Source organism: Nycticebus coucang, chromosome 8, assembly GCF_027406575.1.
Source record: "Nycticebus coucang isolate mNycCou1 chromosome 8, mNycCou1.pri, whole genome shotgun sequence".
In the NCBI taxonomy this organism is placed as follows: Eukaryota; Metazoa; Chordata; class Mammalia; order Primates; family Lorisidae; genus Nycticebus; species Nycticebus coucang.
The window spans coordinates 101008486-101034150 of NC_069787.1; the positions used below are offsets into that span (position 1 = coordinate 101008486).

At 36.2% G+C, this 25665-nt stretch overlaps 1 protein-coding gene across 2 annotated transcripts in view; it reads right to left on the reverse strand.

Moving 5' to 3' along the window:
- Positions 1-25665, reverse strand: part of RYK (receptor like tyrosine kinase) — a 110906-nt gene continuing 85241 nt past the window's right edge. For both annotated transcript variants that reach the window (XM_053600690.1, XM_053600689.1), the window contains exons 10-15: positions 23153-23222; positions 17784-17916; positions 16292-16401; positions 15986-16145; positions 2119-2255; positions 1-1143 (exon numbers count right to left, since the gene is read on the reverse strand). In XM_053600690.1, coding sequence (XP_053456665.1) covers positions 1032-1143; positions 2119-2255; positions 15986-16145; positions 16292-16401; positions 17784-17916; positions 23153-23222 — 722 coding nt within the window. In that variant the 3' untranslated portion in view covers positions 1-1031. The remainder of the gene's footprint in view (positions 1144-2118; positions 2256-15985; positions 16146-16291; positions 16402-17783; positions 17917-23152; positions 23223-25665) is intronic.

Sequence of the window (25665 nt, forward strand, 5' to 3'; positions counted from 1 at the left end):
TAACATAAAACAAATCCTTTAATTTTTCAAGTGTTTTAAAAAACAATTTTATACTTAAGCCAGTCTTGAAGATAAGCACAAAATTTAGTTTACATTTTTTTTTTTTTAAACAACTACTCAAGCACCCACTCTGTGCACAGCACTATTCTAGGTGCAATAAAAGGGAATCTTAACCTTAGAAACATGATTTCACTTTCTGGGACTGCGTTATCTCCTTTTCTAGAGAGTAAAAATAAATAAATTCACCATTGCTTACTACAGATCTTCCTCAATCCCCTTCTGGCTCACAGAAAGGCTAATTTTTGCCAAATTTAGGATGTACTGAGAACTCAGCTCGTTTGTTTCTTCAAAAAAAATAAAAAAGCAGAAATCCTTTTCACTAAAAGGTAAACAATTTTCCATGCAAGGGCAGTTTGTTTCTAACAAGTACTTTTAAAAATTCTTTCATTTTTTTTCTTCTAGGTTTTATGTTTTCTTCCTCCAATATTGCCTTTTCTTGTACAAAGCAAACCAGACACCTTTTTTATGCTGTCTTCCTTTCTAAAGAAAAGTATTGCATCGTGAAGACAAACGATATTTCAATAAGAGTAGCAATAAAAACAACATTTAAAAAACCTTTAAAGGTGAGTCACCTACATTATTTTGATAAAGTAAAAAAATAAAATGCAGTTGGCACTAAGATAGCTATTCCAAATATCTGTGTCTAACAATTTAAAAAACTATTTATTTTGTAAGAATGCACCCCTAGTCCAAAGTAACTATGTCTTAAAATAATTTTGGCCAAAAATTTACAAAAACTCTTTCAGTTCAACCTAGTAAAAGTGATATCTAGAAAATATTCCACATTATTAAGTCTATCTTAAAAAGTTCAGATTCTAAAGCATTCCTAAGGCACGGTGTTCTGGAAGACAAATGTGCTTCTGGTGGCACTGTGATACACGAAATATAGGAAGTATCTGTGACAGGCTCCAGGGAGCCCCGACAGGCCCCTTCCTCCTTCCTGACGCTATGGGATTGTGAAGAAGAATCAATCAGACATAGGCTCCCAGGGCTGCGTGGAACTCTGTGAGACACTGTACCAACTGCTGAAACTTGGGTCTCTCTTCTGGATCTAAGGCCCAGCAACAGGCCATCACAGCAAATCTGCAGGGAAACAAAAATGGAAAATTCAGCTAGTAATAATACAGTACTCCAAACCTTTTGGTCGATTTGATGCCAGTTATGTTTTCTGTCTAAAGGAGGGTATGCAGAGGATTCTACATTAAAAAAGTGATCAACAATTTCACTGTCTGTAGACAGTTCTAGATGAAAAGAAGTTAAACAAGTTATTTATACCACATGTGTGGATTTCAATTCTTCATGAGGGCCTATCAAACAATTTCAGCAAATACAGAGATTTCATGTAAGTATCTGAACCACCTTTATATAATAACTTAAGTAATATTTAAGTTCTGAGAGAAGAACTTGGAAAAAGAGGAAATTTTATCTAAGTTCTAAGAGCTCCAGATCAATAGTAAAATCAGTGTAAAAGTAGCCACCTTGTCATGGTGTAGAAACCTTCTCGGGAATCGGAGCTGAGAACATATTCATCTGTACACCCAGTCATAGTCTCCTGTCCACCCCATTCCCATTATCTGGGAAGATTAGCTATATGTGGAAAGCAGGAAACAGAATGCAACCATCTCACTCACTAGCCCAGAACATCTTCCCTATGTATCAGCTGCTACTAACTGGCAAGGCAAGATGACACTGAGAAAGGTTTTTTATAACTACTATGGCCTTAAAGCTATATACTACAAGTCAAGTCCTCACTCTATGTAGAACAACTAACAGTAGTATTCAGTTAGTTTTCTCACTATATCCATTAGTCTCACAGACTAATTTGTGGTGTTTACATTACGCAGCATCAATATAAGATGCGGAAAGTGCTAATGTCAAATGTACAAGACAGTGAATGAATCTGCCTTGGTGGTTCTCTTCAAGACTTAAATTTAAAGCCAAAGAATCATTATTCTCAGAAGGGAAGGCTCTGTATGAATATGGAAACCTGCTCTTTTTCTTTCATCCCAACACAGTAAACAGAATGAAACTCATGTCACGAAGCTCAGAAAAACTCACAGTTCATCAGGACAGTTGATTGGCTGGGCTATTCGGTAACCATCTTTCAAGTACGCGGCCATCTCAAAGGGGTCAATGTCCACGTAAGGCGTCTGGCCCAGAGTCATAAGCTCCCACAACGTCACTCCAAAGGCCCACTAGGAAAGGAGCAGCAATACGATGAGAGGACCTTTAAAACAGCTACCGGGGTGCTGCTGGCAACAGCCAAGTATAGACCAAAAATAGCAGTTCAACTAACTCTTAAGAAAAGCTAATTGGGCTCAGTGCTTGTGGCTCAAGCAGCTAAGGTGCCAGCCACATACACCTGAGCTGGGGGGTTTGAATCCAGCCCGGGCCTGCCAAACAACAATGACGGCTATAACCAAAAAATAGCCGGGCGCTGTGGCGGGCGCCTGTAGTCCCAGCTACTTGGGAGGTAGAGGTAGGAGAATTGCTTAAGCCCAGGAGTTAGAGGTTACTGTGAGCTGTGATGTCACGGCACTCTACCCAAGGCAAAAGCTTGAGGCTCTGTCTCAAAAAAAAAAAAAAAGAAGCTAACTATTAGTTAATACTTACACAAAGAAGTCAATGATACCCAGTTAGTTTCTCTTGCTGGGACAAAAGAGAGCATCCTTTAATGTGAATATTAATATTGCATATTCTACATAATTAGATCTGTTGGAAGGAATCATTTTGATTGTTGATTATAAGCTGCACCATCCACAGCCATAAATTATCTCTCAGAGTTTTTTTAATAGAAAAATTTGTAACTTTAAATTTTATAGCTACTCTGCATAACCGAGAAGTACAAAATGAATATAATTTTTGTCTAATTAAAGGGAAGAGCATCCTGAGTGAAATATGCCAATTAGGTAAAATATAAGTCATGGGTTTTTACCATATTTAAAAATTTAAATTATCAGATGAAATGATCTTCCAACTTTGCTTGAGAAAAAGAGCAGATATATTTAAAGTCAGCATGAGAACTACTGGCAGGAAAAGGAATGGTAGGCAGTGGTAACGGTGCCCTTTCATGGTCTGCTCGGGGCTCTCCAGTTCCGTCCAGCCGCACTGTGCTGTGGCCCTGGAGAGTGTGTGGAGTGCAGGGTGTATGCCTACAGAGCTTCTGTCATGTGCCAGGACACCTCAGGTTGGGGACTCCCACTCATCTCCCGTACCTGTGAACCCTGAGGTCAGAACAACTGAAGCTGGATAGGGAGAAAGATAACTGTATAACATGGTATTAGATTCTGAGTTGCTACAAGTTCCAGGCATTCAGCATCTTCTAATGCATTTAATTTTCTCAATACAACTGTGAGAATTACTGAAACCACAATTTTACAAAGTGAGGAAACTGAGACTCAGAGAAGTAGCTTGCCCTGAAATATATTTTTTAATGAGTGAAAGAGGGGGAAAAAAGGAAGAAAAGAAAAAAAGAAAAAAACAAACAGAAGTCACAAACAAGTGTCTTTATAAAATCTAAGCACAGTGTATTAAATTTTAAGTTATTATTTTGCAATAAAATCCAGAAATACTTTTTAAAATATTTACCTTTTTAAAGCCTTATATTAGTGATAATAGCTATAGTTCTTATTAGAATCTGTGTAAATAAGAAAATAAGGAAATGATACCTTTTGAAGTATTTTTTTTTTCTTTTTTAAGTTTTCTGTGTTTATTTTAGGTTTATTTTAAGTGATGTAAATTTGGCCAGTGATAAACACCACCCACCTTTTGACATATTTTAAAAATTACCAAGAAGAATTCTATAGCAAGACAAAATATATATAAAAAATGAAGACAAAATACAGAGTTTTTCAGACAAACAAAAGCTGAGGACTGTCACCAACAAACCTACACTGAGGGGGATAGGAGAGTAAAACTGTCCCCAGTTAAGAACTACTGAGCTAGACTGAACAAGACACCAAAATTAATAATATCAGGAATGAGAGAAAAAACATCACTTTGGCTCTTGTAGACATTAAAAATTATTATGAATGACTCAATTTTATGCCAATACATTCAACAACTTAGATGAAATGAACAAATTTCTTAAAATACAAATTATCAAAACAGATACAACAGCAAATAGAAAACCTGTAAGTCCCATATCTATTACAGAAATTGAATTCACAATTTAAGACCTTTCCACAGTGAAAACTCCACATCCAATTTGATGAATTCTATCAAATTTGAAAGAAAAAATACTAAACATATCTCTGTTCATTTCCTAAGGCTGCCATAACAAAATACCAAAAACTAGTGACCTAAACAACAGAAATTTATCATCTCAAAGTTCTGGTGGTTTGAAGTCCAAAACCAAGGTGTCAACAGGGCCTGCTTCCTGCAGGGTATCCACCCGTGCCTACTGTCAGTTTTTGGTGGTTGCCAGTAAAACCCTTGGTATTCCTGGTTTGTGGTTGCACTTCTGTTTTCACATGACATTCCCCCCTCATGCGTCTGTCTCCCCTCTCAAAAGGAGGACAATTATATTGGATTAGAGCTCACCCTAATTAAGTACGGCCTCATTTTAGTGTGACATCTGTAATGAACTTATTTCCAAATAAGGTAATATTCTGAAGTACTGGGGGTTAGGGCTTCAACCTACTTTTTTAGGGGATACATAATTCAGCCTACTACATAATCATATATAAACTTTTAGAACAGAAAGGAGAAAGGAACACTTCCTAATCCTTTCAAGAGCACCATATCCTAAATATCAAAACCAAAGTGTTCAGCCTTTTGAAACCTAATACCATTTTCATTAACAGTGATCATTAAGGTGGAGCAACAAACCAACCTAAGGTCTATGCTTTGGAAGGAAGAGACGGGTGTTAGGTGGAGAAGGATGTATAGTTTTAAAATCTTCATGCAGACTTCGAGCCTAAATCTCTCTTTAAACCTACAGGGATGATCTATTCTCTTAAAAAGGGAAAAATGATTTCAATTTAATAAAAATTAAATGGTGCCAGTGTGGCTTTGGGAAGTGCTGTGGAGATTCTTCTTGGTCTTCTTTTGGTTGTCGTACAAAATCCACTTTTCACTGCATGGCACAATCCAATCTTGCTGTTGCGTAGAATAAGAGACGACGACACTTGAAAATGACAATTGCTCTTTTTTTCTGTTATTTCATGAGGTACCTCTTATCAAGCTTTTTCACCTTTCCAATTTGCTTTAAATGCTGAATGACCGACTGTGGAGTGGTCAATATTGAGTTCTTTGGCAACTTCTATGCAGATGTCAGAGGATCAGCTTCAATGATTGCTCTCAAATGGTCACTGTCACTTCCGAGGGCTGGCCACCATACTCCTTATCTCCATGGCTCTCATCTTCTTTACAAAACTTCTTAAACCACCACTGCACTGTACATTCATTAGTAGTTCCTGAGCCAAATGCATTGGTGAGGTTGAGAGTTGTTCCCACTGCTTTACAACCCATTTTGAACTTGAATAAGAAAATTGCCCACATTTGCCTTTCATCTAACATCATTTCCATAGTTCAAAATATAAATACCAAGTAATAAGTCATTAGCAAAAAAATAAAGTGAGAAATGTGCATTAAAATGATATATAACAACCACATTATTAAGAATGTATTCCTGTTTCAAATGGCAAATTTCAACAATGCAAAAAACACAGTTTTGCACCAGCCTTATGGATACTGCCACTTTGTACACAAGGGAGTAACTCCATTCACTGACCAGAGAAGTGCACTCTAACAACCTCTGAGTGTAAGGGACTTTGACAGTAATGGTGGTGGTGTCTGAGATCTGGAGCTATACACAGTACTGTAATAGCACAATGTAAGTTGACTTTTAAAAATTATTTCTTTCTGGGCGGCGCCTGTGGCTCAGTCGGTAAGGCGCCGGCCCCATATACCGAGAGTGGCGGGTTCAAAGCCGGCCCCGGCGGAACTGCAACCAAAAAATAGCCGGGCATTGTGGCGGGCGCCTGTAGTCCCAGCTACTCGGGAGGCTGAGGCAGGAGAATCGCCTAAGCCCAGGAGTTGGAGGTTGCTGTGAGCTGTGTGAGGCCATGGCACTCTACCGAGGGCCATAAAGTGAGACTCTGTCTCTACAAAAAAAAACTTAAAAAAAAAAAAAAAAAATTATTTCTTTCCCATTGTTTTGTTCACATTATCACTAAACATTCACCTAATGTTCTCATATTACATACACCAACACTTAAAGACACCACAAAAAAAGAAAAATTAAGCCATTTTCTCTTTCTTTTTTTGCAGATTCATTTTCTTAAAAACCAACAAAAGTGATTAATTACATGTTGGCTAACCAACCCTTAAAAAAAAAAAAATCAAGATAAAATGGCACAAAGATGATTTGTGGAAAACTTGCTCTCTAAAGTCTTCTGATAACTGAGTGATTTAAAATTTAGACAGAGTTATTCTAGAATTTCCTTCTGTTTGACGTCGTTGGAAAGGGAGCCATAAGAAGGTCAAGCTGTTCCTTCTAGAGTTTTATGAAAGACTGTAGCTATATCCATTTAAAGAACATTTAGACAATTACAATGTTCTTCTATTAATCTATTTCCCCAACTTCTGTTAATTTACAGCTATTTAAGATAGAGTACATTAAACTTTTTTTTGACCTAAACATACATGGATACAACTCATCAAAAAGCGTATAAGTAAAATTCTTTTTTCCTTTTAATGTAGTACTACATAAAGCTGGGACTGCTGATCAAGATTTCTACTTATTACTTCAGGAACTTATAACACAAGACTTACTCCAGTATACTATATAGTATGGGGTCCTCAAACTGCGGCCCGCGGGCTACATGAGGCAGTGTGATTGTATTTGTTCCCGTTTTGTTTTTTTACTTCAAAAAAAGATATGTGCAGTGTGCATAGGAATCTGTTCATAGGTTTTTTTTAAACTATAGTCTGGCCCTCCAACGGTCTGAGGGACCGTGAACTGGCCTCCTGTTTAAGAAGTTTGACGACCCCTGCATTGAAAAAAACATTCCATCAAAATTTAAATTATCTGACAATAATAAACGTATTATTGGCATTCTATGGCTAGGTCTTTCTATTAATAATAAAACTTAACCTCTCTTCATCACATACAGATACGGGTTCAGATAACCAAAGTGCAATTAAATGACCTAGGTCATGTGCTTTCCAAACTTGACCAATGAGAAGAAACATCTGGGGTGCTTGTTAAAAGTATAGACTTCCTAATCCTATCCTAATAATTCTGAAGCCTGGAACATTTTAAACAAGAATTCTAACAGGTCTTAAGATCCAGCAAATTTAGCAGCTGGCCTTAGATACATTAGTAGCAGCAATAGCAAAGACAGTTCTTTTCTTTTTCTTTTTTTTTGAGACAGTGTCCCACTCTGCTGGGCTGGAGTGTAGGGGTATCATCATAGTAAACTGCAACTCAAATCCATGGACTCAAACAATCCTCCTGCTTCAGCCTCCCCAATAGCTGGGACTATAGGCATGTGCCATCATGTCCATCTAATTTTTCCTATTTTTTAGAGAAATAGGTCTCACTCTTGCTCAGGCTGGTCTCAAATTCCTGGACTTACCACGATCCTCCTGCCACAGCCTCTGAGAGTGCTAGGATTAGAGGTGTGAGCCACTGCGCCTAGCCACAAAGACAACTTTTATTTATTTAATGTAGTAGAGCTGAAATACAATAAACTGCGCATAAAGTAGTCAAGTTGACAATTTCTGACATGTAGACACAACTAAAACCATTTCCACAATTAAGACAATGAACATATCACCTCTAAAAGATTTCTCCTGCTTTGACCCCTTTCTCCCCTCCACCCACCACCTCAATTGTTCCCAATTACTTTCTACTTTCTGTCACTATAGATTAGTTTGCATTTTCTAAAATTTCATATAAATGGAATTATTCAAACTGTATACTTTTTTCCTGGCTTCTTTCATTCAGAATAACCACATTGAGATTCACATACGATGGGAATTTATGAACCAGAAGGGGCCCCCCAAGAGACACTGAATCACCTCTTTTTAATGTTGAAGAATAGACCTTTATATGAATATAGCAGTTTGACCCTTTATCTGTTGATGAGCACTTAGATTATTTTCAGATTTAGCTACTAAAAATTAAGCTGCTATGAATATCTGTGTACAAGTGTTGGTAAGGATACGTGTTCTTATTTATCTAGGAGCAAAAGGTCTGGATATGGTACATATATATTCAATATTCAACATTTTAAGAAACTGCCAAACTGTATCCCAGAGTGAATGTACCCCATGCCGCCAGCAGCAGTGTAAGAGGCTCCAGCTCCTCCATGTCCTTGGCAATACTTGGTCAGTTTTTTCAATTTTAAACATATCAATCATTTTGTAATGGCATCTCAATGTGGTTTTATTTTGCATTTCCCTCATGACTAATGCTGTTAATAATATTTTTCAAACTTGGGAGAGAACCAACATCTTAATATTGAGTTTTCTGACCAACAAAGGAAAGGGTGTACGTCTCCATTTACTTATGTTTTCTGTAGTTTCTCTCAGCAATGCATTGCAGTTCTCATTGCACAGTTCTTTCACAAGTTTTCAGATTTATTCCCAAGAATTTCCTATTTTTTGATACCATAATTTCCTATTTTTCATTGTTAGTGTATAGAGATACAACTGATTTTTGTACATTAACTTTGTGTCCCTATGAGGTTATTAGTTCTAGTAGCTTTCTGGTAAATCACACTGGATTTTCTACATAGATAATCATATTGTTCTGCAAATAGTTAAGTTTTACTTTTTCCTGTCTAATCCTTTCTTATCTTAGCATACTGGCTACAACCTCAAAAACAGTGTTCAACAGAAGTAATGAGAATGGGTATCTTTATCTTGTTCCTGGTATTACATAAAAGAATTCAGTCTTTCACCATTAAATATAGTGTTAGCTACAGGGTATTTTTTTTGTAGTTGTCCTTTATCAGGTCCAGACTGGATGGCCAGGGGGCCACGGCTGCCTCCACTTAGATTTCAAGGGTGGGGCTACCTCTCCAGATCTGACAGGCCAATATGCTCCTGTGAGGCAATGACCTTCCATAGTACTGAGAAAATGAACAGTTAATATGAAGCGCTTCTGAAGTGGGACCCTAGCTGAGAGCAGCTGAGGTGGTTTATACCCATCTGTGGGATGCTACTGCCATCCTAGTAGACCCGGAAGAATTAAGCCAAAGAATTATTCTTGTGTTTTATTATTTAATAATTGTTTACCCTGTTACATTTTGGACTTACTGTGTCCATTATCCCTTTCTTCTTTCCTAGTTCTTCCTTTTGGGACGGATATGTCTAATATCCAGTCCACCACTTTACTGTAGTAGGACATAACTTATTTGGTTTCAAAAATTCACAACTGGAGAGGAATTTTCCTCAAGATAAACTGTACCTTGAGGTTTGCCCACACCTAATTTAGAAGATATGAGATCAGAATCTGAACTTAAGAATTCAGAACTGATGGTGAAACAAATTAAGACTTCTAGGGTTACTGGGATGGAATGAATGTATATTGTGCATGAGAGAAGGATATGAGGGGGGGCAATAGCAGAATGTGATAGACTAATTGTGTCCCCTCCAAATTCATGTTAAAATCACCCCCCCCCAGTGATGGCTTTAGGTGTTGAGGGTGTGGGAGGTAATCAGCTCATGGGAGTTGGGTCCTACATTAATGAAAAGTGGTATCCTTATAAAAGAGAACTCCAGAAAGCTGCCTTGCCACATGGAAGGGGACACATAGAGAAGACAAAACCAAAGTCTCCAGACACTGAATCTGCCATCACCTCAATCTTAAATGTCCCAGACTCCAAAACTGAGAGAAACAAATGTTTGTTGTTTAAACTAACCCAGTTTATGGTAATTTATTATAATAGCCTGAATACACTAGAACACTAACTCAACTTCAAAAACAGCAATCTTTAAGCACAGAGTGTCATATAAGACTAAAAAAAGATTACTGCTGCTATGAATTTGTCCAAGCCTCTGTGATTAGAAAAGACAGAGGTCATTATTGGATGCCTACCAGGCCGGCACAAGGATTTGTTATTTATGGTACTTTTTTCCACTGTACCAGATGCTTGGACATTACTCCATCAGAGGAATATTAAACATCATGACCTTGACCATGATAAGGTCAAGGCTCTAAAGGAATTGAAAGGAAAGAGATATTCACAGATTTTATATTCTGTAAAATATTCTGAGAGAGAGCCAACTACAGAAAATACACCCAAGAGCAACTACTTGATCACAGGACAGCAAGTGCTCACTTCTGCAAATACAGTGTATTAATAGTTCCTAAAGTAAATCTATTCCTCATTCCAAGGAAATACTAGGATAATTAAAATAACATTAAATAAAATTAAATATCGTCTTTATGTTGATATTACATTTAAAATCTTTATTTTCTAAACTAATGTCTGAAATAATCCTTGCATCTTAATATCAATTCCTCTTAACATGATCTTTTTTTTTTTTTTTTTTTAAGACAGTCTCACTATGTCACCCTTGGTAGAGTGCCGTAGTGTCACAGCTCATAGCAACCCCAAACTCTTGGGCTTAGCCTCTTAGATTCTCTTGGCTTAGCCTCCCAAGTAGCTGGGACTATAGGCGCCTGCCACAATGCCCAGCTATTTTTTGTTGCTGTTGTCATTGCTGTTCAGCTGGCCCAGGCTGGGTTCGAACCTGCCAGCCTCGGTGCATGTGGCCAGCACCATGGCCACTATACCACAGGCGCTAAATAAGCCCCTCTTAACATGTTCTTAACACCTGAACAATAAGTCTAAGACTGGTGATAGGTAAAATCTGCAGCCATAAAAGAAACAAGTAACTATCAGGAATCCAAGCATTACTCTAAAATTAATAATGAAAAATAATTAAACAGAAACTTTTCTGTACTTTTAAAAATAAGAAGCATCCTCAGATAATCCTAGCTTTCTCTTCAATACCACAATAATTCAAGAGAGCACTCTTCATAGGTATGTTACAAATGTCAGACAATCCTGCTCACATCTGCTAGTGAGGCAATGACCTTCCACAGCACTGGGAAAATAAAATGTTAATATGAAGCAATGCGCTACAGATATAGTCTCTGGATAACTTTACAGATTTTCTTCCTTCTAGGTAATCATTAATGTCACAAAATATATAATACAATGGCATAAGAAATACATTTTTATTTGCCCTGTCCCCTAAAAACTATTCAAATACTTTAGAAAGAATCTCCTTGTTGCCTTAAACCACTCTAATAGGACTGGCATGGAAGTCATTTCCATGACTTGTTTTTCCCAAAAAACCCTTTTAAACACAATGCAATACCATAAAAACAAGAAAACCAACAAGAAACTATTAACTATGCATTCCTAACTGCATTCAGTCTCTTAACAGACAGTAGTCTCCTAACAGCAGAATTACGACAGCTACTATAATTAGCTAAGTAATTCAAAGCAGCTATAAATCAAGTAATCTGTTCTCAAATCAAGGAAAAGAAAGTCACATTAAAAAAAAAATTTATGGTGGTATCCGCATTTGATAAAAACAGAATAAAAACAATATCCAGAAATTCTTAAGACCGCCTATGATGACATCATATTTTGGAATAAAATAAGAAAGACATTTACAACAAGTCAAATCTAATTGTGCATATTTCTTAAGCTCCACAGTTCTAAGTTGATGTTAATGTTATAAGAATCTTCACACAATTGAATATTGAATCCTTCCAGTAAAAATTGTGAGAACACAACCCACAGATGCAATGTATTATTTTTAAGATGGAAAATATTAATTTATTTCTAAACAAATCATATGGAATTTTTAACTATATAAAGTGGAGAAGTGTTAAGGGTTTTTTTAAGGACAAAGAGAATGTTCTCTCCAAGGCAGCAATATCATTTCCACCTAAAAATATGTATTTTTACACATGTATAGACTCCGGTGGGAGAAGGGTTACATTACTTTTTTTGCATATGATTATACAAAAGCTTTTCAGCCCCAAAATAGAATATTAAATGTGGCATTTAAACCCACAACTCCACCCAGAAAGGAAAAGTGGGAACAGAACATGACTATGTGTACACATTTTCAATCCAAATGTTAAAAAGCAATCTTTAACATTTGTGCTTCAAAAATACTTTAAGAATTCAAAAAATATTCAGTCCCCCAAAACTAAAAGGCAGGATTTTTACATTGACAGTCATATCATGGTCACAAGAAACAGACTCCTACTCTGCTCCTAGTCTTTTCGATCTCAATTATCTAAAAGATATTTAAAGGTTGTATGTGTGTGTGCACATGCGTGTATGCATATATTAAACTTTATTTCTATATATATACACACACACACACACTTAAAAGAAATAAGAATCTATAAGAGAAAAATCTGAGCATTTTAGGAGTTAAATGTGCATAATGTTAAACATTAAATGTAACTCTTACCATCATATGCTAACTAAGAATAACTCAGAAGAATTTGGGTCACACAGATATTTAAGTATGTTTATGCCAAAAAATGCTGAAAGTAATTATGATTTTAAAATAATTCTCCTGTTAAGTCACTCACCATTACATTAATGGTGATTTTAAAAAATAAAGCCAAGTGAACAAGGAGCATCAAAGTACTTGGTGTAACTGCATTATGATTAAGGCAGATTCTTACATAAAATGTGAGAAAAGAAACGAAACTTTCATCTGAGGAATGAGTCCATTTCAATTATTATGCCTAGAGAGACATTACGAGACAACAATTACATTAGATTTTATTTTGCCCTTGAGCTACTATTCATCTTTTGAAACTGCCTGCTATTGTTACAAGTAGCTATAAATTAAACTAATAATACTGCATTAGACACTATAACCTACACCCTATAGCTTCACAATGTGTAGCCAATCACTAATCAATGTTGTTTCTGTAAACCAATGCAAATTCCATACAAACAACTTTGTATCAGCCTACTCCCTGTCCCCCTTTTTTGCCTTTAAAAATCTACCTGTACTGCTGCTAATCAGAGCGTATTTTCAGAGCAGCTTGAATCTCTGCTCTGAGGTTACAATTATCAAGCTTGACTCAAACTCTCTACTTGTATTAATTCTGCCTTACTTTCTTCCTTTTAGGTTTACAAATACCATAGCCACAAAAAAATAACTAATTCTAATATGATTTTGAAATGTTCTGCTTAATGAACATGAACTTTACCAGCTAATACAGAGCAATGAATCCAGCTGGAGAGATGTCAATCACAATGCTTGAAGATGTGTTACTAAACACAGCCTCCTTTGTTGAAAGTCTAATTTAATTTTCATTCTGAAATTCCTGAGAAATATTTGGTCATGAATGTGATAATAAAGAATTCCTATCATTGCTTAATTATACTATGGAATACCTACACAGAAATAAATACATTAAATTAATTAATGCATATATTGGGGGCATCCATCGTGTAAGCAAATAACACTACTGGCCACCTTGTGCATTACTCCAAAATATCAGCTGTGAATATTCCTTTTACTGCGTGGGAAAAAAAATCTCCAATCTCATAAAGTTACACTAAATACTTACAGACTGTCATCTAAGAAATATCCTCTATTTTTTCCCCCATTAAACTAGTTTGGGGTTCACTACAACTGCCATCACATTTCAGTGAAAATAACTACATTTAAAAGAGTAACAAAATCAAATTTTAAAATCAACCACTGGAAAAAATATTAACATCTCAAAGAGATGAGTGAATTCGTTTTTTAAATCAACTACGGAATGAGATTTTCAAAGTAATACTAAGAGTTTCTTTTACATATCTGCATTCCAAAAATGTTTAAATGTAGGTTTTTCTACTAAATGGGTGAGTTTGAAAACCACGTAGCTCTAATTCAACTAATATTATCTTTTAAAAATATGTTCTAAAACCAAAGTTGAATTCATTTTCCCCCTCTTTAAAAACAGCCTTGTTTAATTTAAAAGCTGATAAACAATTTTAGCTACAACTCAGAACTACTGAATAAAGATCTGGCAACTCTAAAACCAAACATTTTATCAAAGAGCAGCTGTACACTGACCTAAAAATCAAACTGTTTCCATCTATTATTTGAAAAAAATCGAAATCAAAACCAAAAATGCAACCCCTTCCTCCTCCCAAAAGCCCAGGTTCTCTTTAGACAACCATTAACACTATTTATTTATTTATTTATTTATTTTTTTGTAGAGACAGAGTCTCACTTTATGGCTCTCGGTAGAGTGCCGTGGCCTCACACAGTTCACAGCAACCTCCAACTCCTGGGCCTAAGCTATTCTCTTGCCTCAGCCTCCCAAGTAGCTGGGACTACAGGCGCCCGCTATTTTTTGGTTGCAGTTTGGCCGGGGCCAGGTTTGAACCCGCCACCCTCAGTATATGGGGCCGGCGCCTTACTGACTGAGCCACAGGTGCCGCCATTAACACTATTTAAGTTGCAGGGCGGCGCCTGTGGCTCAAGGAGTAGGGCGCCGGTCCCACATGCCGGAGGTGGTGGGTTCAAACCCAGTACCGGCCAAAAACCAAAAAACAAACAAACAAACAAAACCACTATTTAAGTTGCTTTGCATACTTGTATTGCTTTACTTAGAATTTTAACTTCTAGACATTAATGTTACAGAGAAGTTTTATTTTACCATCAAAGCTCCGGAAAAAAACTGAAGAGGTTTAGTTCCCCACTACAATACAAGCTGAACTTCAGAGTTCAATCTGAATGTATCTTCCTTACTTGCTACCCACCGCCTACCTGCCCCAGGCCTCTCGGGCCAGGAGATGCTATGGGCACTGTGAAGTACATGTCCAACCACTGTTAACCTCTGTAGCTGCTCTGTGAAGCAGATAACATCTTTTCTCATAATGAGAAGTGTCAGATAAGTTTTTTTCAGATAATAGCTGATCTTAAAACAAGATATTTTAAAGACTGTACAACAAAAGACCTTAATTTTAAATTGAGCTTAAGTTTCTAAATAAGACTAAAGGCCAAGTGACCAACATTTTAAAACATGTGCAAAATACCCACAAGTAGACAGGGCTTCTGAAACTATATATCATTAAGCATAATGAAACCAACTATATAATCTGGTCAAGCGGGCAGAACCACCTAGAAACTGACAAAAAGAAGAGAAGGACGTCTGGGAATTATAAACCACATAGGCCGTAACACTCAGAAGAGGTCATCTGGAAAAAAGAAAACATATCTTTATGATCTGGCAGCCACTGGTCATTCTGACTCTTACATAAGAAAAGAAAAATAATCCAATACTGTAACCCTGGCCAGGCGCAGTGGCTCACGCCTGTAATCCTGGCACTCTGGGAAGCCGAGGCGGGTGGACTGCTTGAGTTCAGGAGTTGGAGACCAGTCTCTCTAAGCAAGAGACTCCATCTCTGCTAAAAATAGAAAAACTAACCAGGTGTTTTGGAGGGTACCTGTAGTCCCAGCTACTTGGAGGCTGAGGCAAAAGGATCACCTGAGGGCCAACAATTTGAGGTTGCTGCAAGCTATGATGATGCCACAGCATTCAACCCAGGGTGACAGAGAGTCTCTTTCAAAAAACAAAATAAAAGGAAACCACACACACACACCAAAATCATAACTTCTCTAAGTCCCAATATTCTCACCTTTAAAACTGGGATACTAGAAACTACCTCACAGTGTTAACAGTGGCCCCCTCAGAGAAGTATTTTGAGGATAAAATGAGATTACACATAGTACTGGCCCATAGTTTGGGTCATAGCTCTTCTTCATAAACTGGCTAACTGGGAGCTACCTATGCTTGCTTTCTAGATGAAAAAATTCAGGGAACAGTAACTAAACTATCCCACCACCACCAAATAGCAAAACATTTTAAAAAAGAAAGTTCTTTTCCATTCTGTTGATATCTAGGGGTCCCAGTACTTACCACATCACTCGCGCTAGAGAACTCATTATTAACCAGACTTTCAAGAGCCATCCACCGAACTGGCCTGTTTTCATTGTCCCCCAAACAGTGATAGTCCATGGGGAATAAGTCTCTGGAGAGAGCATTATCTGTGATCTTAACTTGAAGTGTGTCATCAATGCTGAAAAGTAAAGACATGAATATCAAATACAATCTGAGTATTGTTACTCTTAAATACAACCCAAGTCCCACCATGACTCCTTGAGAGAACTCCAAGGCCAGGGAATATTATACATTAAGTGACAGTGATGAGTTTATGGCACCTACACACAGTTCCTAGCAGCCAGGTCTTTGTGGATGACTTCCCTTCTGGCCAGGTAGCTCATTCCACAGGCAATCTGAATAGCCATGTGTACCAAATCTTGTTGAGAAATGGCCTGTGGTAACAGAAAATGAGAAGGTTTGCATACAGCACAAAAATTATGATGGTGGTTTCTTAGTTTATTTCACAATCCTACTCCATCCAAAAATACTTCTTTACCCCTACACATTCAGTTTTAAAAAGCTATTTCTTGACCAAAAATATGTTCCCATATCTTCCTATACTTACACTATGAGTTTTGTTATTCTGTAATATAATTTGCCATTTACTTGACTGTCTCTTTCTTCTATCAGATGTATTTCTCCAACATCTAATAGCCACTCAATAAATATCTATTCAACGAATGCTGAATTCTAAAGGTAACATTTCAAAAACTTATTATTCAATAACTTGTTATTTTCTTTTTAGACAGAAGTTATTATTAGGGGATTACCTTAGGGACCCATATTCAAACTAATGTAAGTCTAGAGTTCTTTCTAATGATACGCTCTGTACATGTATGGGGGCTGAGAAATAAAACTCTCCCCAAGTGATGTAGATGGGCCATAGCTTCCAACCACTTGTTGGGAATGCCAACTTTAATCCTGTCAATATACAAAGCATACCATACATATTAACCCAAATACTCAATGTAGCCTTTGAATCCATTTTCTTTTGGCAACTATAACAAATACATCATTATAAATCCTAAAACAACTTAATGGGGCTACAAGATACAGCAAAACACCCACCGACCTTGATTACTACTACATATTTGAAATCTGACCAAATGCTTCACTGTTATGGACATTTAAAAGTTAAAGAGAAACAAGCTCTTAAATGACCAGTCTCTTATAGCCAACATATTAACAATATATCCAACTGTCTCCCACAATCTAGACCTCTAGGCCTCATCAGTTTTTGACCTAATATGGACCAAATAGCTCTGTAAAGTCTAGAAGGGAGATCTAAGAAAAGTGCTTTCAAAGATTTATCAAGAAAATGACTGCGATGGTATCACAAAGGGCTTAAAAGTCATTATAAATAAACAATGAAAATATAGTAACCTCCACAGTTGATCACCTCCCTACATTATCCATCTCCTAAAGCTGGCCTAATTTTCATAGACAGGACATGCACCACGTGTACGTATCAGTACAATAGGCCTAATTCCTTATGTTGACCACCTCTGTATGTTGACTGGTTATGTCCTTTAGGTGGTCAATTTACAGAGATTCTATTGTATATATAAGGAAAAACTTTACCACCAGCAAAATACAAGTCTTAAGACAGGAATCATAAACATCTTCATTTTCCTCTAAATCAATAGCTTATAAATATCTTGTGGTTCATTTGGAGTTTCTTTTTTTACAGTTTATAAGAAGGTTAATATGTACTTTCAAAGACATTACCAGAAACTACTGGTAAATAACTGGTATTTGGGCAAATTTTTCTCACCTGTGGATTATTGGCCTCTACTAGTTTGCACTGCCGTAGAAACAACTTAAGATTCCCCCAATTCATGTAAGGCAGTATCACCATGGGCTTTTCTCCTTCTTCTATACACACATGAGTAATAGGAAGAAGATTTCTATAAAATAATAAGAAATTGGAAGAAAGACAAATGAAATCAAAGTAATAAGAAACTGGGAGAAACCTCAGGGGGTTATTTTTAATAAAAAGTAATGAAGATAACTTAAAATCCCAAACACACTTAAAAACATGATTACTGCTAAAAATGAAAAATTATATATGCTCTAAATTTTATATAGAAAAATTATAAATGCTCTATATTTTAAACCAGACTTAAATGTTCCCCACATATGCACATTCATGATAGGTAAAAGTGATAAAAGTTGCTTCCTCTGGACTACATTCTCTGAAAGTACATCCTAGCCACATCCTAGCCACACTAAATGTTTACTCCAAATGGTAACCAGAGACACCTTAAAAATAACTCGACCATGAGTATATTATGACAATATCCCACTTATTTAAAAAACAAAGGCCAGATCCAGACTGTGGTCAAGAATATGATAATCAAAAAACTCTCCAAGAGGCTAAAACTGCCACAACAGTCAAGAAGTCTTTAGCTGGACACATGGGATTTAGAATCATATTTCTGAATCCTAGATTTACCATTTATTACCAGTGTTACTATCTCTTTCTTGGTCTTACTTTCTGTACGGATATCATGGGGACCCTACCAACCATAAAAGGTTGCTTTGATGTGCAAGATAAAGACAGTCTTGTTCCTATGTTAATTTCTATGGCATAGATACATACATGTCACCCTACTGCCTAATGATACCTCTTCATTGATATCTAGAAATAATTCCTGATTTTTCCCAAGTTATGTAACCTGTTACATAATTACTTCATCTTCCCTATTAAAGTGAAAATTGCTAAAAGCACTACCATAGCCTTCCTCTGCCATGCTATCATACTCTTAAATTTTTAGCACTACCTCTTTGTATTCTGTGACATAAAACATTTACACAACTTGTAATACAATATCTTTAAGAAGATTTCTACTCCTTAACTTAGCAAATTCTGTTTTTATAGATGTTTAATAAAAAAATACTGTATCAAATATAAAAAAGTTACAGGAGAGTTAATACAATATTAACAGTACAAAGTGCAAACAACTTGAACATCCAAGAGTAATGAAAGAATAATAGGATAATATATAACAGTTCAATGGTCACAAAGATGAAAGTATGAGTAAAAGCATATCACACAGGAAAGCAAGATGCAAAATTCATGTTTGCAGGATAATTACAAATATGGAGAAAAAATAAAACTCCGCATAGAAATATGGCAATAGTTATGAGTTGGGACTATAGACATTTTCTACCTTGCTTTTCTGTTATTTCTTGAAAATTGTCTCAGTTGAACACATAATACTTTTTAAACCACAGTTATAAAATTGTGGCTTGACACCACGGCTAAGAGGCAAAGCTACGGGCTCCCCCTCGTGTTTGCAGGAGTTACTAACAGGGAAGGCACCAACATTGAAGAAGCTAGGAAAACTAGGACTCTCGGTAAACCTGTAAGCGGCAACCTTTCTGTGAGCAGTAGTCAGCATCAGTCCCATTTTATAGGCAAGGAAACCCATGACAGGGAAGAAAGGTTAGGTAACCTGCCAAGGACAAAAAGCAAGTAAATGGGGAAAAAAAATTCAGATCTTCAGCTGATTCCAAAACCCTTGTGCTTTCCCTGGACAATGGATAGAACACTCCTTCCCAAGGGAAAAAGGATGAGTACAGGGGAGATTACGGAGCATCCTTTCTGTCACCTCCCATGAACACTAAAATGACTACAGGTTTACATTCAGGATTAACCTGGGCATACCATATTTTAGGGTGAATTTGAAAAGTTGCCCAGTGTCTTTAAACCCCCAAAAGATGATTTCTATGCTCCTTTCTACATGACAAAATTATTTAGCAAAGTTAAAGGCATTTTATCCAGGCATGGCAAGGCTACTAGATGAAGTCAAACCTTTTATTCTACACAATTTGCAATTGTATTACAAATAATAAACCAGAGGATTACCCACTAGTAAAGGTAGCAAATTTCATAAAAATGTTTCAAAGTACAAATGGCTGCTTTTCATCCTGTCCATTTTATAAAGAAAAAGAGGATAAAAAGGAAGGACTGAGATCTCTTAAGGAGAGTAGATAAGAGCCCAAGGAGCTGCTGTAGAGAAGAAAGAAGGGAGAGGAAGGAAGAAGGCGCTGCAGGCTTTTCCTAAGAACTGCTGCTCCTCCTCAGTCTTGGTGAGCGCACTTGCAGCCAAAGAGCTGAGGCACTGGGCCTAAGGAGCGCCACCGTCAGGCATCCTTGGGCCAACAGAGAAGACAAACTGTAAGTAGAAATAGCTTGAGTACTCTGATGAAATTCAAATAGACTGGAATCTTTTATTTGTACTCCTATTTTAACTGCACACATACATTTATATACCATTTTAAACCACATTTATATACACAATAATTAATGACAACTAATTATTCCCACAAATTCTAGTGGAAAACGAAGTGCAATGAAAAGATTTCAAAATGCTTTGAAGTATTTCAATGTCGGTACAATCATTCTTCACGCATGTTGAAACATAAAAGCAAACCTGCTAGGTTGCATGCCACACCAGTTAATAAGGCAAAATCTGAAATTAGGTATCATTTCTTGCTGAGCATATTGCATTTGCTTGATAAATTCTATTATCTGATCTCTGAAGATCATTTCATTTTTATTCTTTATGCCTAACAGAGTTCTAAGTGCAACATGGGTACTTAACGAATTAGAATGAAAAATGAAGAAACAAATACATACACAGAGCCTAAGATATACTACAGACATCAGAAAGAAATGTGTGGTAGGCCTGGGCCCCTTAAAAATGGGATGAACTGCTACAATGAATGGAAAGAATAATATATTTTCCACATATTGACAACGTGTTTTGTTCATTATAACTAGGAGTCTTGGTATCACTTCATAGCCAGGAAGCACAATTAACCGTAACAAAGCCATAAACTACCTTTATAAGACTTGTCTTAATCACTGAACATCTAGTATCAAATAACCCCAACTTGGTATGTCATGTCCTTCTACTCTGTAAAGCCATCCTGGGGCTGCTAATTCATCCTGGCAGTGTGTTGGAAAGCTTTATAGCTTAATTAATGCTGCATGAGAGAGAAAGCTGCAAATGCTTATTCTGAACATTTTCAGCCAAGACATCTTGGCTACAGTGAATATAAAACTACTTCTTGGAAAAATCCTGTGTCTATATTTATTCCTGCCACTCACTTCTTGCGCGCAAGTGATACAGACCTTTCATCAGGGTGAGAATATTACTAGGTTAATAGTATATACTAGCTAAAATTAAATATTTTGGCTCTTCCCCCTACAGTTCAGCATAAAAGAAGATAAAATACCTCTAACACTGCCAAAAAGGACATTTCCAATATTCCAACTTTCTTCCCTTTCTGCTACTGAGATTAATTTTTAACACTTCTTTTACCCAGGAGCTAAGAGTTATTTTATGTTTAATCGTAGCAAAAATATTTCTCTCCTTACTGTTGACTTTGTTGTCTTTTCTACCTCCACAATGTCAAAAAACTCAGTTTCATTTTTTTATTACCATTTTATTGATCTTATTGTAGCTGCCTTCTTTTTAGCCCTCAAATTCTTTTGAATGCAAATCAAAATATTAAAAAAGAATCAGTACTAAAGCTCATGTACTCATCTTATTTTTAGCAGAGCTCAAGGAATTGCCCAAAGAACACAGAAAATATATTTTTTCACAACTCCATTAACATCTTCCAGTAGGAATGGTCACAGTTTCATTTTTAAACCTACTTGTTCAGTCTAAGCACAATGGCTCATACCTATAAATCCTAGCACTTTGGGAGGTCGAACTGTGAAGATTGCTTGAGGCCAGAAGGTTAAGACCAGCCTGGGCAACATAGCAACCTCATTTTTATAAAAATTAAAAAAAAAAAAAAAATTAGCCAAGCATGGTGGTACATGCCTGTAATCCCAGCTACTTGGGAGGCTGAAGTGGGAGGATCTCCTGAGCCCAGCTGTTTGAGTTTGCTGTGAACTATGATTGTACCATTGGACTCCAGCCTAGGCAACAGAGAAAGACCCTATCTTGGAACTTTTTTTTTTTTTTTTGGCCGGGGCTGGGTTTGAACCCGCCACCTCCGGCATATGGGACCGGCACCCTACTCCTTGAGCCACAGGCGCCGCCCGAAAGACCCTATCTTAATAAAAATACACATAAATAAATTTTAAAAATAAAAAACAAACATATATCATCAAATTGTTAGTAGACACACAAATTATATTGACTCTATAATAGTGCTTTAAAATAAAACAAAAAAAACTTTGGTCCAACACTGATACTCCCACACATTATGATGTTGTACTTAAGCCCCTTCACAAAAAGTAGAAGTTTTTGTTATAGCTCTGTAGATAGGACTGATTATCAAGTTTTTAGCAAAGCTTTTCGTATAGCCCTCCAAGTATTTTTTAAACATTATACTATGATCTAGTAATCATACACAAGGAATTAGTTAAATAAAATGTGGTACATTCTTTCAGTAAAATATTGTGTAGCCTTTTAAAATTACAATATAGATTTATAGTTACTGACATGAAAAACTGAACATATCAATTTGTTAAATTAGGAAGCATGCTGATTTTGTCAAAGACAATAATGGTACTGCGATTATATAACAAAAGTCTTCATTTTAAAAATACTTTATTTTAAAAAATGGTACTGTGATTATACAAAAAAAGGTCTTTATTTAAAAACATACATACTGGACATGCACTAAAGTGTTGAGATGTCTAACTTACTATAAATATTTCCACAAATACTCAGATATATATAGAGATCTCTAGATGTAGATGACAGATACACACAGAGCAAATATGGCAAAGTATTATCAGTGTATCTAGAAAGTAGGTTTACTGGTATTAGTTATTCTTGTTTTTGGTATTTTATATGTTTGAAAATTTCATAGCAAACATTGTATAACATAGGTATTTCATCAGCTTATTTTTCTAAGGGAAATAATGCATGAAAATATATACAAACTATTTCTGGAAAGCTTAACTATGATTATCCAGATGTGGGCTTACATATTGTTCTTTATACTTCATTATGCTTGTAAATTTTGTGTAATGAGCATGCTTTTCACTTTTATATTCAGAAAAACTCTTCCATAAAGCTTTCAGTTCAGAACACATCACAATGTTCTTTAAATAAATGTACAGCACTGTTGCCATGCTTGATACCAAAATGCTGGAGGTTTCTCCCTCACCTGTGATGAAGACCTCGCAGCTTACAACTTTCAGTGAGCATCATCGTCACCTGAATTTCAGAAGCTTGATCTATATAAAGAAAAGAAATTGTCTTGAATAATAACACTATATATATGAAATTAATATTTTTTGCCGTTAGTAAATAACTACATTGGACTACATTTTCATCCTAAGTTACAGGTAAACCTAAATGCCCATACATCTAGCCTAAAGTTCTACTACAATAAGGTATTGTTAAATAGGTTAAATTTCCCAGAAATTTTTACATAAAAATTAGCTTCTGTAATAAGGTTCTGTAAATAAGGTTCTATAAACAGTGTAGGAAAAGTATTAACAGAATGGAAAAATATCTACAACGAATCAATAAGAAAAAAAAGGGGGTGGATGAAACATATTTTACTGAGAAAAAATAAAGCAAATGACCAACAAAATTTCAAAATAGTTGTTAGCGTCACTCCTAAGTAAAGAAATGCAGGCCAGGGAAGTTGCTCATGTCTGTAATCCTAGCACTATGGGAAGCCAAAGCAGGATTGCTTAGGGCTAGGAGATGGAGACCAGCCTGAGAAAGAGCTCAAGACCCAATCTCTAAAAAATACAGAAAAATTATCCAGGCATCATGGCACATGCCTACAGTCCCAGCTACTTAGGAGGTTGAGGCAGGAGAATCGCTTCAGCCCAAGAGTTTGAGGTTGCAGTGAGCCATGATCACACCACTGCACTCTAGCCCAAACAAAGCAAGACTATCTCAAAAAATATAAAAAAGAAAGAAATATAAATTAATTAGGAGATACCATATCCTCCCCCTTATCCCACAAGCCATCCTACCCCCTGTCAGTTTAAGAGATAAAAAAAAATCCTGCTTGCTACCCAGGATTGGGCAAGAGTGTAATTAATCAGGCTTATCCGTAATATCACCTTGGGTAGGTAGGGGAAGCAACATATAACAAAATTTTAAAATACAGACACACTCTGCATCATCAATCCCACTGCTAAGAGTTTATACTACAGGTCATAGTCCCAAGAGCTCATTTATATACACATATAATGTAACAAGAACCCTATTCAATCATTTCAGCAAAAAACTCATAATAACCAGCAGTATTCATTAAAAGAACTAATCAAATTGGCACACTGGAAAACTGTGTGGCTACTTTTAAAAAATGAGATAGGTCAGTATACATAGATGTGTACTGACGGAGGAAGATCTCTAAGATAGATTAAATTTTAAAAGCAAAGTGTAACCTGTTTGTATCATCAGTTATGTTTTAAAAACAAATTTGAAAAATTATTATAGATATAACAGACTATTTTTTTCTTACAGCGTCATAATAGATTGTTTATGCATGGTGGTTACTTTTAGAGTTAGGTGAATTCATATTTTGTAACTTTCTGTTCTACTTATACTTCCTAACTATACAAGCATACAACTACCAAAAATAACTACAGAAATTCTGATTGGAGATTATGGCCCATTTCTTTGCTTCCTTTTTTTTTTAAACCTCTCTGTGGGTTTTTGGGAGGAGAGACAGAGTCTAACTCTGTTGCCCCAGGTTAGAGTGCCATGGTGCCACCCTTTGCTCACAGCAACCTCAAACTTCTGGGTTCAAAGTGATCCTCCTGCTTCAGCCTCCCAAGTAGCTAGAACTACAGATGTGTGCCACCAATCCTGGCTAGTTTTTCTATTTTTTTGTGTAGATGGGGTCTCACTCTTGCTCAAGCTGGTCTTGAACTTCTGAGCTCAAAGGATCCTCCTGCCTTGGCCTCCCAGAATGTTAGGATTACAAGTGTGAGCCACTGCTACCAGACCTCTCCGAGGTTTTTAGACATAATAAAATACAAAGAATTAAATTAGTGGGAAATTAACTTTTTCATATATATCTAAAATTAGGATATGATTATTACATTTTATTTTTAGCTTCTGAACTTGGGTTTTGGTCCAAAGTAGCAAACAGAACTGAAATGGATGTTTAGGTCAATGCTTTTGAAACAAAACTTCATAATGCAATTAGCCACCATCTTTGGTCTACATCTTTAAAAGAATTTTTAAAGCCATCAAATATTTGCACAAGTCCACAAGGATTCCTCATCTTATAGAAACCTCTATCTTTTTTCTTCTTTTTTTCCCCTCTATCTTAATACTATACAAGAATCTGTCCACTGTTTGAAATGGCTTAAAAACTTTGATATGAAGAACTTCTGATGAAATTAAAATAGACTGACATCTTTGACTTATACAGCTATTTTAACTAATAATAAAAATTATCCTCACATTTCTATTAAGTGAATAGTGTTTCCATTGTAAAGTTGAAAATGAGTTTGAATTTTTAAAAATAGTTCTTGAATATCAAAAATAGTGTAGTGAATCCTTACAGACCCTTTTAAAGAAACCAATAACAAATTTTTATGTCAACAGTAAAAACTGTAATAATAGGGGTGGTGCCTGTGGCTCAAAGGAGTAGGGTGCCGGCCCCATATGCCGGGGGTGGCAGGTTCAAACCCAGCCCTGGCCAAA